Source organism: Copadichromis virginalis, linkage group LG20, assembly GCF_057382275.1.
Source record: "Copadichromis virginalis isolate Kocher_CV1m ecotype Utaka linkage group LG20, C_Virginalis_male_GT1.1, whole genome shotgun sequence".
In the NCBI taxonomy this organism is placed as follows: Eukaryota; Metazoa; Chordata; class Actinopteri; order Cichliformes; family Cichlidae; genus Copadichromis; species Copadichromis virginalis.
Window position 1 is genome coordinate 4,910,137 of NC_140637.1, and position 16,615 is coordinate 4,926,751.

General features: G+C 42.9%; 1 protein-coding gene across 1 annotated transcript; it reads left to right on the top strand.

Annotated features, from left to right (window-relative positions):
- The first annotated feature begins 2,194 nt into the window (after positions 1-2,194).
- Positions 2,195-16,023, top strand: plekhn1 (pleckstrin homology domain containing N1). The gene is made up of 16 exons (XM_085443056.1): positions 2,195-2,372; positions 4,025-4,115; positions 4,285-4,446; positions 5,245-5,325; positions 5,997-6,087; positions 7,835-7,968; positions 8,467-8,616; positions 9,735-9,815; positions 9,925-10,000; positions 10,239-10,384; positions 10,683-10,835; positions 11,489-11,731; positions 12,152-12,307; positions 12,669-12,914; positions 13,131-13,191; positions 15,140-16,023. Exons 1-16 carry the CDS (start codon positions 2,299-2,301, stop codon positions 15,322-15,324), a joined length of 2,130 nt encoding a protein of 709 aa, XP_085299182.1. The 5' UTR covers positions 2,195-2,298; the 3' UTR covers positions 15,325-16,023.
- Positions 16,024-16,615: the final 592 nt, after the last annotated feature.

The window sequence follows — 16,615 nt, forward strand, 5'->3', positions numbered from 1 at the left end:
CGGCTCTTTCGGCTCCGAACCGGCTCTTCAGGTTGTTTTGTTGCTTTAATTAATTTATTATTAACAATAATATAAAATTATGCACAAAAGGAATTACTAATGTAAAAACAAGTGGTTTTATTTATATATGTTTATATATAAATATATGCGGTGGCCCCTAGAGACAAAACACGTACAAACTCCAAAACACATTTCTAGCATTAACTGAACTTCCAAAGCAGAGCTACTAGATCACTTAAATTACACAATTGAAAGCATGTGTGTATTGTTTGTGTATTTATACACAGGCACTCATATATATATTCAAATAATTTAAAAAAAAGTTCATTTACCTGTTATTACCACACACCAAATCCGGTCGTTGGTACTTGCTGGCTTGTGTAGCCACAAGATAACAAAGGCTCAACACTGCGCCCAGCATCCTGGAGCACTTCTGTTGTCTTTTGTACGTGTTTTGAGTTTTTATGTGCTTCTGAGTTTTTATATGCTTCTGAGTTTTTACGTGCTTCGGAGTTTGTACGTGTTTTTACGTGTTTTGGAGTTTTTACGTGCTTCGGAGTTTGTACGTGTTTTTACGTGTTTTGGAGTTTTTACGTGTTTTGGAGTTTGTACATGCTTCAGAGTTCGTACGTGATTTGAAGTTTGTATGTGCTTTGTCTCTAGGGGCCACCGTAAATATACTTTTATTTATTCACTCCACATAAAATGTAATAAATAAATCATATAATACAAAAATCAACTATTCACATTTCAACTTTTAACTATTTAAATTTTCAGCTTTTTCCTTTCACAAATTTAAAGTGAAAAGAACACAAAACACTGCAAACCACAACACAATTAAATATAAATTATAATATGAAAACTAAAAGAACATGCATATTCTCTGTCATATGGACCTGCATGAATAAACTTTCTCAATCCTTTATCATCTGCAACCGAAAATAGTTGTGGATGATTACTATACCTTTCTAATGTTGTTGTCCCTGCCTCTCTTTCTCTCTCTCTGGCTCTGTTCCTGTGCTACTGAGTGTAACTACCGCCCCTCCCCCCTCTGCCCAGCGTAAAGCACAAGGCTGGCGTGCAGAGTGAAACGGAAAAAAAGTGCGAGAGAGAGGCTGAGAGAAAGAAAAAAAAAAACCCACGTGACGGCTCGCGATAAGGAGCCGGCTCGCGTCGTTCACGTCAAAGAGCCGGCTCTAAGAGCCATTTCGTTCGCGAACGACCCATCACTACAACTGACAGACCGCAGCGTGCGCTTAAAATTTATGACACTAGTGCAGCAGCTCAGCACAGACAATGATCTAATCAATGAGCAAACAGAGCGTGATCATGAGTTTTGGGCTTTGTTGTCTGACCGATAAGACCGCGTGTTCTATGAAGGAAGTTGGAAACCTGGGAATTGACACCTTTAACCAGATATGGGTGTTAAGACCTAACTTCTTAGAGTGACTCTCACTTTTAGGTAGTGGATATTTAATTTGGGAACATCCTCCTAAAATGCAAACAAGATGTGTTTGCATACACCTCTTGGCTTATGAAAATTTCAGTGGTTGAATTCACAAGCATCCTGTTCCCTCTGTTGCAAACATGGATAAGAAAATATCACATTTCATATATCCTTGCTCTGAAAACAATGTGACGCCAGACATTTCCCCTCTTTGGGGTTAACAGATGTTTTGACCCTTTTTAAGCCCTGTGCTGTGTTTTTTTTTATCCAGTCTACTAACCAAAAGCTCACAGATACTTACCTTGCAGTAATAAATAGAATACTTAAGTGTGGAGGCATTTTCATGTCTGGACATGCCAGCAGAAGTTCCCATCTTCCCGTGTGATTGACACACACCATCCAGCGTGTTTAGTGGCCAGTTATTGCAGCGGTGAGCCAACAATGAGCTCCATTTGGCTCCAGGAAGGTGTGAAATGGCACACTTCTCCTTGAACCCCCTCCTGTTGGCTTTGTTGTCGGGATTGATTTAGCAGACAGGGCAGGTCAGGGGAGTGTGTGTCCTTATTCACCGAGCGCGCACGCACGCACGCACGCACGCACGCACACACACACACACACACACACACACACACACACACACACACACACACACAACCTGTTGTGACACAGCCCCAAACTCCACCCCCTTTTACTCACACACAGTAGTGACTCTTCACCCTCCCTACTTCTGCCTCAGTACAAGTCTGACTTCAGCAGTGAGCGCACCACACGTCTGGATTAGACTCATCCATCACACAGGGAGTTTACAGCGTATCTACACAGAGGCGCAGAGCCCGACACAGGAAAGCAGCATGGGGAGCAGTATGTCATGTGTCCCCCAGCACAACTTCAGATTCTCCAGCAAGAGTTTCATACGCAGAAACAGGTAAGAACTATTCAATCTCTCCGGGTGTTCATACTGTACTTGTGTCGGTGTGTAAACAGAGTCATGCCCTTGACAGCAGATTGTTATTTTAGACACTGGCTTTCACCCGGAAGGTATTCTTGGTATTTCTTGAGGGTTTGAGAAGTGGGGTTACACAGAGGTTGTGCATTTTGTGGGGCCAGGTTCAGGATCATAATACAGAATAGTCCCGGAGTCGTGCCTGAGCAGCCTGTCCGTCTGGCCAACGGTGTCAATGATCCAGTTACCATTTGCCTCCTCTTTGCATCTCTGTGAAGATGATCTGCCAGCTGTCGATTACTCTGTTTTCCCTCCAAAAGATGAACACACACACAAAAACCAATCCAGACTTGAGTATTAACGTGATTAATTTTGAGCTGTTATTCTTAAATGATAAGGTTTAGTCTGCTAAGTTAGTACATGACTACGTGACTATGGAGATTGCTGGCTTACACTTGGTTTTCTACCTGGTTTTCTTTTAATCCCCCAGGATTATATGCCTGGGCATGTTACCCTTGATTCAGCCTTGCTAGACCATCACATCTGGTTCTAATTCACCACTGCTTCTATTCTTCATCTTCTGACTAACGATTCAGGATGTAGTTTGGTTAAACATCTCATGTAGCTTTAAAGTTTTTTTTAAATAAAAAGATGAGCATTGCGACCCTAAAAAGACCGTTGGTTTTAAAAGCTCAGCGGCTCAAACTTGGACAGTGATACACCTTCCAGGCAGGATCACTGGATCAGGATGAACAATACAGTCAGTGTTCCATTTTTCTGTTACCGTACAACCTCTTTGTGTTGGAGAATCAGGCCAGGCTCAGGTATTCCCTGAAGAAAAGGGGAGTGAATGGTGCTGAATGCCACAGCAGTGACTTGGAGAATGTTGGGTGTGCAAATCCACTACCTGTCTATTATCTACAACACATTCCTCTGCCACCTTGCAGATGCAGATTACATCACAATGTAGGACCATTATATTTATTCACTGCGCATAAATGCATTTTAGAAAGTTTTATTTTTTTATTGTTCAATAGGCACTAATAAATAATTAATTCTGCACATGGACGTCCTGGACGGACAACCCTTGATTCCCAGCATAAAAACAAAAGCCTGCGTTGTTAAACTGAGGACACTGGCACACATATGTACAGATAAGCAGATAAACTACAAGCGGAAGCTGTAAAAGCAGTCTCTAAAGCCTTATCTTTGCAGTGTGGGAGCTTCCTCGTGAAGATGTGACACAAATGGTAATAGATGAGGGTCATGCAAAACAAAGAGAGACATTGAATGCTGATTTTTCCCTGTGGATATCCTCGCTATCACAAACACAAGACTCAGTTGTTCTTATCATTTAAAGGGCTGGCACTGACAGAGTGGGAGCCAGGCATGTGGATGCTGATTGATTTAGGAGACAGACAACGTGATTTAAACTAAAGTGTGACTTTGGAAGGAAAAGCTTTGCTATAACAAACATTAGATTTAGGTTATTTCACTAACTGTACATAGGAGACTATATTGGAATCCTTATAGGCGTGAAGTTGATTGGGAAATAAACCAAACAGCTAAACATGGATTAGGCGGTAAACACTGGAGAGTGAGTATTAACACATAGTTTTCCTTTCTCATGACAGCAGTCGCTTGTTTCGCAAGTATAATCCCCAGGAGGGACAGGAGAAGTCCAACAGCATCATAAATATCCTCTGCACTGTCACCCCGAGGAAGGTACGTACCTCCATCAGCTCTGAAAACATAACGTCATTCATCTACATGCCAAACAGAACTGCTCGGCTGTGGTTTTCAAGCCCTGTGCCAATCTTTCTGACTTTAAATTCAGGTCTGACTGCTTTACTGCTGACATGCCCGAACTAATATTGTGACTTGTTGGTTGCAGGAAATGTCCCCTAAAGATCTGCAGACGATAGAAAACATCAAATGGGATCCTCCGTTTGCTTACGACCCGATCAGCGGCTGGAAGAAGAGCAGCATCAATGTGAAGAATTATGGACGGATGATTCACAGCTCCAAAGTTCGTTTCCGCTTCCTCCACTGTCAGGTGAGCGCAGCAAAGCACCTTTTTTTTTTTTTAATGACCATGTGTCGCAATGTCAGGAACACAGCTGTAAAAGAAAACAAAGATTATACTGCAACTACCTCGTTGCGGTTAAAGTCATGTCCAACAATGGCCAAGCCTATGGTGACACATCATGCCAGTCATCCCTGTGCGAACCCAGTGAGTGTCAGAAGCCGAAAAAACAAAAAAACAAAACAGGTGGAGATTAACAGGATGTGGCTGCAGCCACCAAACACAATGAAACTCGCTGCCGGCTTTGACGCACTGGTTGGCTGCGAAAGATCCAATACGTTTTCCAAAAAGAGAACCGCAGCCTGTGTTTGGACATGCTTGCATAGGCTGTGGTTGTGCAACAGCTTCATGAGAAAACCTCAGGGTACAGAGAGAGTGTGTCTGATCCCAGGCACAGATAGAGGACTTGCTGGTGGGAACTGCAATTTGTCAAAGTTGTGACACAACAGCTCTGTCAATAAGCGTAAAAAAAATTAATTGAAGGAATGACGTCACGGTGGGAAAAGAACATACTGTGCAGTAAAGAGCAAAATAATACTGTAACAAGACGGTGGGCACTCAGTGAATCAGAGGAAAACGCTTGAGTAAGATGGTGTGATACAAAATAAACAGTAATAACGTGCGCCTCCGCACGGGCCTTTATGCATACACAGCTTCATTTACCTGCAACCGGAGATTGCAGTTTTAATGCAGAACAGTAATCCTCACAGGTGGGATAGATTTTACTACACGGCACATTTGGCTCATCTTCTCTTACTGTCTCTTCAGGATATACACGACTGCTACCTGGATCTGTTCCAGACACACCTTCATTTTGTTTCCAACAACACAACCGGACTGACATACCAGGTGAGTTTTCAAAATTCAAGCAACATTATCAACAATCCCTTCCTTTAAATCCTCACGATTTCAGGTTAGATGTAAAAAAAAAAAAAGATTGTCATTTCATCATACGCTCTGACATAGATCCCCCTGTCAACCAGCACTTTGTTGGTAAACAGAAGGTATGATTACGTGTCTTCACCTGCCTCATAAAACGTGAGCAGCCATTAATCATCAGTAGCTACCGCCAATTAAACCCCTTCTCTAAAAGAGACAGCTAAGCACCTGTGTGCAGTATTAGTCAGGCTTATAGAGGACGGAAAATGGAAGTCAGACATGAATACATCATTGGCTTCCAAGACTGACCTCACTGTCATGGTGAATAATTTTTGGTTAAGAACTAGAGCTGAACAGATGGCTCAAACAGATCATATAGCAGCTCTGATGATGATGCAGTGAACGGTTTGTAGTTTATGAATGTTTGTGTGCAAGTGAAGAGAATAGAATAGCTCTTTAGTGTCATTGTGCATGCACAACGAAATTGTGGGTCAATATCAATAGTACACAGCAGGAATAAACACAAAACGAAAGAAATATATGCTATAAAAATAAGAGAAAGGCACACATTAGAGAACAAGTTGCAAAGTGAAATGAGTGAAAAGCGCCATGACTGAAGTTGTTTTACTGTTTATGTGCAGGGGACTCTTCCGTTGAAAGAGCTCACTATCTGCAGCCTGCAGCAGAACTGCAATCACAGCCAACCCCAGGAATTCGCCTTTCAAATAAATGGTATGTTTGACTTCAGTAGAAAGGACACAAGTGGTTGCTGGCATTGTGCCGTGGTATCCAATAATGCTGTTTTGTTTCTTTGGCTTTGTGGAATTTAGGTAATTGATCACTTAGACTGAAAATGTATGACGTAGAGCTGTGGATAGCTCTTTTTGATGATGAGACAGACTGACACAATTTTTATTTATTGTTTTAATCTTCTGTTGTGTGGTCAGCTGTGTCGAACCGCCTCATCAGTTATAGATCAAAGTAAAAATTCTCCTCTCTTTAGAAAAGAAAACCCCCCACTATTTCCAGACTGCAGCATTTCCACTGTTATCACATTCTGGGGATTCAAAGGTCCCGCAATCCCTCTCACCTCTTCACCTCCTCTCAAAACCGAGATGAACCAGAGCTGAGCCCCCTCCGCCTTCGGTCAGGGAGGGCCAAACTGGCCTTAAATACCCTGCTTGTTAGACAACAGGTGCACTTCAGCCGGCCCAGCTGTTGAGCAGAAAAGCCCAGCTACCGCTCTTAACCTTGTCACCGCCTATAATCTATGGTGCCACTTTCCAAAAACTGCTCAGGTTAAGGCTTGCTGAAATGCCACTTAGCTTTTGAACTTTGAATGGGCAAGAAAAAAAAAAGTATCCGAAAGTTTCTTAAATTAAAATCACAAAAAGCTGTTGTGGCTACGTAGCTTTTGTAATAGCACAGGAAATAAAAACGAGAGAAGTGGACTGGACTTTTATATCTGCTGCCAGAATATTGACATTCTCCGGTGTTGCTCTTTCACGCTTTTGGTTTTGCAATTTCCCAGATCAAGCCTGTTATTCAACACTGTTGTTTTTTATTGGTTGGTTTTAAACTTCGTTAACCTTCCCCAGGGCACAGCTGCCCGGAAACATTTGGAGGAAGCATGAGGAAGTTCTGAGTCAAAAAGGGAGAGCTGATGTACATCGGTTCTCTGAGGGAGGCCGACGTCTTCCTCTCACTGAGTCGAAAATGCGCTGTCGATGACTTAGAGGGGTGACTGTGCAAAAGCAACACAAGAGGATGTGTAAAAATTCCTGGAAGCTTTTACACATGTAGCTGTGAACACAAGATGTTTATTGTGGCACATTTTCAACAACAGTCAATGACCTGACTGACTGAAAGCCGGGAGAGACGTTTTCGTAATGTTTGCGTTGCTTGAACTTAAAAAAAAAAGAGGAAAGATTTGAGGGAGTGAAAAAGATAACTTTAAGTTTTAGGGAGTGCTGTGGTCACGGTCTAAAATTAAGACCTGCAGTGAAAAGAAAGTCAACACAAGACTCCAGACGAGCTGCTTATTAAGGGAGCAGTCAACAGGTTCACGGTTCCAGACGATTACAGTAAAAAGCCAGTGGACGGGAATGAAATAGACTACCTATCTGTGCTGGTTATCTGTGGTATGTGTGGGACTGATAGGTAGAGGGAGATTCCAGATCTATTCATCCCAGGTCCTGTTCATTCCTTCTGGATAAGCACTGTGTGGGAAGGAAAATCTCCTACAATCCTTAAATACCAAACACAGCAGGTCAGAGGGGTTTTTCCAACATAGGTCTTACATGTGGTTGACTGTCCTGAACATGTGTTCACATTTATGGCCCTTATTGCATAACGCCTCACAACATCAAAGCAGGCAGACTGTGGACATGAATAATCTGCCACTGTGAGATAAAAAAAAAAGGGCTTAGAAAGAGGAAGCGGTTTACATTTTTGACCTGTGACCTTTTACATCCTGCAGGCGTCAGCTTGAATCCCATCATCGTCTACTTCGCCAACCAAGAAGAAATGGACATGTGGTTTGGGCTGCTCAGAGAAAACATTGAAGCTAATGGAGGAAATGCAACGTCACCAGAAAACTACACTAGAGTGAGAGTAAGTTCATCAGCCTCGCCTGTGGTTTTTTGGCCTCTGTATGTGTGTGTGTGTTCTTAAGTCACACATTGAATTAGCCAGAAAATACTTTGGCTTCAGTCCTGGCTCATAAAACAGGATGGGTGCGTGCGTGTAGATGTAGGTGAGTCAAGTGGGTCACTCACTGCTGGCTCTCCCTGAGGCTTCGATACTAGGGAGTGGCCTTGACCGCATCATGGCCTACATCAAACTAACCCTCACATCTGTGCAGGGGTAAAGTGCTGACTCTACACCCACAGGTGGGGAATTAGTTGATAAAACACGTGAATGTGGATGTATCACGAAAAAAAAGAGAAAAGAAACAGAGTCATGAGTTCTTTAAAACGGTGTTGGCGTACAAGCCGGGGAAGGAAGGCAGACGAACACGATTATGTTTCAGGAAAAGCCGAGCTTTTCTTATATTTACTCAGGTGATGATCCGACTCACCTAACTCATCTCTTGTTTACTCACTCGTGTAGCTCAACAAGGACAACTCTCTCGAGGGAAGAGAGGAGCTGAGAAATTCCATCAACAGAGAGCCAATCCACGAGTGGGAAGGCTCACAGCGAGACAGCCTGGGCACCATCACCTATGTCACTAAGGTGCGACTGCAGCACCTGCCCTGCCTGGTACGTCACCTCTGCTTCTTATCAAGACTGAATCACTGCTATGGGTCACTTGCCTAATACTGTACAGACGGTAACAAATGATACATTCATGTTTTCAAACTCTGAGAATTTTTCCCATGATTATAGTCAGGATAACATCAGCCCTTAATCTAGGTGACTCACATAGTTTTCACATTGCGCAACACAAACACAAACATCAGCTCAACAAAATGTAAGGAGTGAATGAAAAGGGTGGAGTCTATATGTGTATATAATGTCCTTCAGCTCCTTTTTGTTTCCTGTCATGGTGCACCAGCAGTGCGAGACACCTGCAACCTGGTTGCTCCTGAAAAACATACAAGAAGACAAAAAAAAAGTACCGCAAACAGGGCTTCGTTTAGCAGCCAATAAAAAAAAAAACAGTAGTCATGACACAACTTGCGTGGATCTCTGCAGTTTATTTTCTGTGGGAAAAAAATCGGCAGTCCCATTGAAGTGCTTGAGATTTAGGGCCTGGGTGTGTGAGAGGCATTTGCTGGGCTCACGCAGTGACTCGACTCACCTCACAGCTGGAATGTCAGCTGTCTATCCAGACACGCCCTCCGAGAGAGAGAGAGAGTGAGAGAGAGAGTGGAAACATAAACCGTCCCTCTGCCGCACCTTTAAATCCCCCCACTAACTGGTTCTGAGTGGAGATCCTACTGAGATTTAAAGTGTACCTCTCACAGCGCCGTATTAAAAGATAATGTCGCTGGTTTTGTTAACGTTCGCACAGGTCTTATGGTTGTGTTTGCACCGGAGGTTATTCGTATCTTATCACTGCTTGAGTTATCAGGGCTTGCCTTCTTACCTTCAGAAGTAAGGTAAAAGACCCAATGGAGAACAATACAGAGAAAACCCAACAATCAAGTGCAGGAATAAAATGTAAATATTAAAACACCAGGAATAAACAGTACACAGGGGAAATATATACAAACAGGAGGCATACATACAAATCAAGTGAAAGGCACACATGGTAAAATATGTAAACAAGATATACAAAATTGGGAAACTATGCAAAAATGTTGCTTCTGGTTGAAAAATAATATAAATTCTCAGCAAAAGAAAACCACACGCTTCATAAATCTCTCTGTCCTCAGGAGCAGAATGACAGGCTGCTGGTGATGTACCCATCGACCCTGATCATCCTATCAGAGGAGAACGACGGGCTCTTCTATAAGGTGAGGTTGACCCCTTTCTGATGTTCAAATGAGTCACAGGCTAAATGCATCCGACATATTAAGAGTGTGCACGAGAAAGTTGTGTTAACCTGTTGCTATACAATTGCAGGGAAAACTTCCGCTCAACATGATTACAGTGACCACGCCCTGTCAAGACGTCAAGCCCAACACCTTCATGATTGAAGGTAAACACTGCTCTTTAGTCATATCCATGTTAAAGAGATTTTAATGAGCCTGCATTCTTATGCATGTTTTTGTGCTAAGTGCCCTTTTCCATGAATCTGCTAGCGTCACAGAGTGTAACCCCCCCCCCCATATGAATGAGCTGGTTTTATCCCTGCTGAATGACAATCTTGCTATAGCACATTCCAGTGAGCAAGTGGACCGAATGACAGGCTTTGTCCTCCCCTCCTCTCTTCCCAGGCAAGATGATCAACCCCATAGTGGTGTCCTGTCTGGACAGGACCGAGTTCTGCGACTGGATCCAGCAGTTCAAAGCTGCTGACGTGCCTGTTCTCAGCCCCCCGCCTCCCGTCTATGACATCATCTACACCCCGACGAAGACAGAGGTGAGGCCTGCTTTCCTTGCTTTCAGGGGACAAACATAATTAAACTGACCACAGCTGCTATTAAGAGAGCTATCTCTTGTGAAAATATGGGTGGAGTGAATTAAAGTATGAGTCTGGCCTTGCCTCTTTTGTAAACTAACACTCAGCATGATTATATACTTGACTTCCTCTATTTTTGCTACTGTGTTACCAATTTAACAATTTACTGTAGGTCTAGACATGACCAAAGTCTGAAAGATTTATTCACAGTCGCTTGCTTTACATATTTAATGCGTGCTTTGTGCCCTTTAATCTCCAGGCCCCTCAGTTTGACAGGTGGAGTGGACACAGCCAAGGAAGAATGGAGTCTGTTAAGTCTAGCCAGCCCCCAAGTGGACGAGGATCCCGAAACCTTCAGTTCCCAATTCTTGACGAGAACCCTCTCACCCCTGGGTACTCCGAGCCTCGTTGTGTAAGTCGGCTGTGTGCTACTTCTCAATCATGAGTGTTCAAGTGATCTAATAGACTTAATCGCACGCACCAATATTTGCACAGATATAAATATGGTCAGAGTTGTGAAAAAAAAGCCTGTGTTTGTTTTGTTGGAGCTGAGCAACCAGATGCTTTCTTTCACAAAGTTAATTATTAAGCAAGGTGTAGAGACCAAAGTGCTCCTGTTACAAAGGCTCCGGTGCTGATCCTCAGGCCTTCAGCAAAGAAAAGGAAAGACAGAACAAAGTCATTTTCACTGAAATGATGCCTATCTGCGAAAACTATAGATTTGGAGTCATAAGAGACCTTTAGCTTCTGCTTCAGCAGTTTCCTAATCATTCTGCATTATCAGGACATTTGACCAAACTCCTCCAGGAAAGGGGGGGCGGGTCCTGTAAGCTGCCTGCCTATCCAATTAGCTAAAGTAGAGCGTGCTGCACGCCCAGATGCTAGTGTTCAGCTTCAGATCTAAGGCACAAATTAAACAGAGACATTTTTCTCTCACACTTACATGACACTGTTTGCTAAAAACACGAGCAAACAGAAGCTAAAGAGACAGTCTGTGCTGGCACATGTGATCTAAAGCTCCAGTTCTTGGCTGACTTTTGTCCTTTGGGTGTGTTGTCCTTACAGTACAGTTCCAGCCGTCCTTCTTCGACTGAGACTGCCCAGCTAGGCAGCAGAAGCAATAGCATATCTTCCCACACGAGGCCCGAGCGTGACCTACGACCTTTGTCGGTGCGCTACTCATCCCCTCAGCACAGCTCCTACCTCCAGCCTGCAGAGAGCTCCAAGCTGTCTCAGCTCTACAGCATACCCTACTCTGCCCAGCACCGGGCCAGCCCGCAGCGGTTGGAGAAAGCTCCACTTGTCAAGGTAATTCAGTCTGGCGTCTAACTCGATAACCGAATATTCCCTTTGAGACCGCTGACGTATTTTACGTGTCATGTGTGCAGTAACCTAAATAGACACCAGGCAATAGACTGAGACATGCATATGGTGTTAACAAATGGAGTAACACTGCCACTTAGGCTGGTTGAAAGATCAATTTAATCAAAGATGCAAGGAATGAGATCTCTCTTAGAGTTTATAAACAGAGCTTAAGCCAGTCTGGTGCACTCTACTGCTCCACTGGTGCAGATCTGGAATAAGTCACAAAGACACAATCACACTGTAACACTTACAACTAATTGTGGATTAGTTGATTTTTCTACTTCCTGTGTCTATTGTTACAAATGCAAGGAAATTTCTCCTTACTGTAAAGCTAACTCCTGCCTCTGTTTAAATCCTCTCCAGTCTAACAGCTGGAGCACTCCTCAGACATCCCTGAAGTACTCCCTTGACATCTCCCAGCGCCACTCGGATATGTGTGCCCCACGACAACCCTTATCGCCTCTCTACGATGAGCCCTGCACCCCCGAAATCTACTCCTTGGAAGAGGCCAGGCCAGTGGTAAGTGGGCCAATGATACTGGATCCACAGGTTCAATTTACACCTGCACAGCCTGTCTGATATCAAGCAGTGCAAACACCCATAAACACATGAGTATTTGGTCATATGATAACTCTTTTTTTAGAGCATGTCAAATCTTCTATAGAAGTTTAAACGTTTTAAATTGTGATTTAGCCAACCAGTCATTTAATTATTTTAGTTTGGCCTAATTTACTAGTGCAGTAAAATATTCAGTTTTACTGCACTATTCCTCTTTATGAAGTCATCATTTATTTTATTGGATACATTTACTGTCCACTGTAACTGAGGAATGTTGCAATTTTTGTGCTAAAAATGCACATCTTATTTCTTTGTTTCTTAGCCGCGGCTCTGGCAACAGCTGAATCAACAGCAGTACCACCACCAGGAACCCCAGATGCTGCCCTCCTCCTTCCAGCTCCACGACCCTCCTATGGGTGGACGCGGCAGGAGAAGCCTGGTCCTGACCAACTCCCAGGGCCACGCTCTGGACCTGGAGATGGACACACCTGAGAACCAAGCGCAGCAGAGAGCAGAGGCTGTGTCGAGGCTAAAGCTGCTGCCTGTGCCAGGTCAAATGCAAGAGCAGGTGAGAGGCACAGAGATACTCATCTCCCAGGACACTCCGGTTTCTGGAATGCAGTAGTGCAGAGTGAAATGATAAACTGTATGGTAGCACAGCAAGTGTGCTGCAGGTGATATTTAAACAGGTTCAGAAGAAACACACATTTTTAAGAAACCATGAGGATGTTTGTTGTAACTGATCACAGGAAGTAACTGTCTCTGTTTTCACATCTGCTGACAGATACTTCACCCGTCGAGCTCTGCCAGAAAGCCTGCTCAGATGCATTATGGTTACTCACCAGGTAAGAATTAAAGGCATGCAATCAATAGCCAAATAAAACATTCCTTTTATGTTTAGAACGCCTGCGTGTCATTTTTGTGCTCCTAGCCCAGATAGGAAATGTTTTCATTTCATCCTGTGAACAAAGATACAGAGCCCCTTTTTTTCTTTGTGGAGAAACAAGTCAAGTCAAGTCAAGTCAGCTTTATTTGTCAATTCTGCCACATGTACAGGACATACACAGAATAGAAATTGCGTTACTCTCAAACCCTAGTGATTAGAAAAATGCAAATAAAATAATTAAAAAGTAAAAATTTAAATAAATACAATACAATTTTACGTATAACAAAAAAAAGCTATGCAATATACAATATACAATATTCAAGTAAGAAGGCATAGTGGTGCAAAATAGGCAAATAGTGCAAATGGGGATTTAGTAGTGTACGGTAAGAGATAGTGTAACAGCAAAGTCTTATGAGGTCCAATGCTTAAGCAGTCCAATGCTCCACAAAGTGACTGGAGCAGGCCAGTGAGTGCGTCAGAGAGTGAGTGTGTGTGTGTGTGTGACAGAGTTCAGTGAGACCGTGGTGGAGAAGAGGGGAGAGGGGGGCAGAATCGGGAGGGAGTTAAGCTTCCTGACAGCCTGATGGATGAAGCTGTCCTTCAGTCTGCTGGTCCTGGCCTGGAGACTCCGCAGTCTCCTCCCTGACGGCAGCAGCTTGAAGAAGCTTTGCATTGGGTGCGTGGGATCAGCCGCTATGCAAAGGGCTTTTTTAGTGAGACGGGTGCTGTAAATGTCCTGGAGGGAGGGGAGAGAGACACCAATGATCCTCTCTGCAGCTCTCACTATGCGTTGGAGGGTTCTATGGCAGGACGCATTGCAGGCTCCAAACCACACAGTGATGGAGCTCGACAGGATGCTCTCGATGGTGCCTCTGTAGAAAGTGTACATGATGGGGGCTGAAGCTCCTGCTCTTCTTAGTTTGCGGAGAAAGAAGAGACGCTGCTGTGATTTCTTGGCCAGTGCTGTGGTGTTGTACGTCCAGGAGAGATCCTCTGTGATGTGCACACCCAAGAACTTGGTGCTGCTCACTCTCTCCACAGACGCTCCGTCAATGGTCAGAGGAGCATGTTGGGTGTGCATTCTCCTGAAGTCCACAACAATCTCCTTCGTCTTCTCCACATTCAGAGAGAGATTGTTGTCAGCACACCACGTGGCCAGGCGTCTCACCTCACTTCTGTAGTCGGTCTCATCCCTGTTGCTAATGAGACCCACCACCAATGGAGACTCTTTGAAATCTCCAATCTCAAAGTTTGAGCTATAAAAGTCAGCACTGTGAGCCTGTGTGCCTAAAAGGACACACAACATTGGCCACGCTCCAACCACACTGTAAATTCAACACTGTGCGCACTTTGGTGTGATTAAACTCCCGGGTCTGTCAGCAGGTAGACGGAAGGTTAAAGGTTGCAGATTTGAAGGTGTAGGAAATGTGCAAATGTGGCAGTGAATTAGAGCTTAGTGTCGCTCTAAATATGCTGGTGCAGTTGTCCCAACAGGGTGAAGCTCAGTGTAAGAGAACACTGCTCAACAGATTGGATTTATAACCCCACTGTGACTGACAGCACACAACTGCTCACACAGGCTCTGCTATCGTTGATGAAACAAGACTAGGATTTCTCTGGTCAGTCCAGATTATCTGATTATCCAGATAAACTAGTAAACATGATTTTACCAGGTGATTTTATTTGACGGGCTGCACGTTTTTTACTATTGACCATAAATAACAAGAGAAGGTGGTGCAGCAGGGATTATGCAGCTCTACTGGTTTTTACAGTAAGACCATATTTTGGGACAATGCACATAACACCATAATTACTTTGGGACTGTTTCCAAGTTTACTTAAACAGGGTGAGGTTTGCTTTTTGCTGTGTGAAACTACAAGTATGTTAATCGTCTTCAATTCTTATAGGTCGCAATTCATACCTCGAACCCGCAGAACCAGATGACCAGGAAGTAGACTATGACAACATTTGGGAGTTCGACTGTGATACAGGAATGATCCAGCCAACGGCTGGAATTTCAACAGACTGGACAGGATTAGACTTCGGGGCCAGAGGGCTTGGTGCCATGGCAACACCACAGAGATGGTCATAAAACAAAAAGGATGGCCCGGCGCTCGTCTGGACGTGTGCAAACAACAGATCTCTATCAGGGGGATAATAAAAGCCGGCAAGCACAGCAAGCATCGTGCTGGTCCCACTGTGTACAGTAGGAACCAACAAATCCCAGGAACTGCTTTGTTAGACGTCGGGCAGTTGAGCAGAGGAATGACGGGATGAAGCAAAACGTTATGGAGGTGGCAAACAAAGGCTTCAGTTGTCTGTTTAATATGTAGCATTTGTGGAAGGAGACAGTAGAGGATGCTGTATATACTGTGTAGCTTGAATAATATTTTCTAAATCTGCTATATGCTGTAAGTGCACTGTCATTGGTTTTATCTGTAGTAAACCCAGTTTCTTTTTAAAAATATTTATAGGTTTTTCAAACAGGCTGTTCATTTCATATTATACTGTAATGTGTAATGTTATTAAAGCATTCCATCAGGGCTTGTTATAGTAAAGAATATATGTATATTTTTGTAAATCTTGTACACTTCTTATTTTATTGTGCTATACTGTCAAGGCAAATAGATGTGGCTGTAACTGACTAATATTGACTTAATAATAATAATAATAATAATAATAATAATAATAATATCAGAGGTGCACAGTACTGATACCTCTGTGGCTTTTTTTCATTTTTGTTTGAGGTGCTTATTTATATTTGGAAATAAAAGTGTTAAAAGTTTCAGTATATTGTGTCTGTTTTGTCCTCTTCTGCATATAGTAATAGGAACACTTTAAAGGTAATAATTTGTCAAAGTGTCTTGGCTTTAAATAAAATTAATAGTGAGTGGTGAAGGATTGGTTTATATTAGAACGTGAGAAAAATAACAGTGTAAGAATAAAACAAGTCTTTTTATGCAAACCTTATGTTGTAAAACAGGTTTTCTGCAGTCTGCACACACTAGCTCACCAGGTGCCTCTTTCAAAGTCTAGTAAGACACCATTTAGTTTCCATGTAGGCAAATAATAAACAACAGTTTACCTGTGATTAATAGATTGTACAGTGTTTTGGAAAAATCATGTGACCTCTCTAATTTCTTTACATCTTGTAGCAAAATGTGGTGCAATTGACTGAAACATGCAGGCATACACGGAAATACAGTAAATGATTTAAAAACAAGAGTTTCAGGGTTAGAGTTGTACAATTATAACCAGTTTTAAAAGTCAGTATTTTGTATGAAAATCCACCTTAGTTGGTGCAAAAATACTATTTTATATCTGTCTTTTCTTTAGTATTTTTCCTGGATTCAATTAATAAAATGATTGTAAGCTATGAGAAA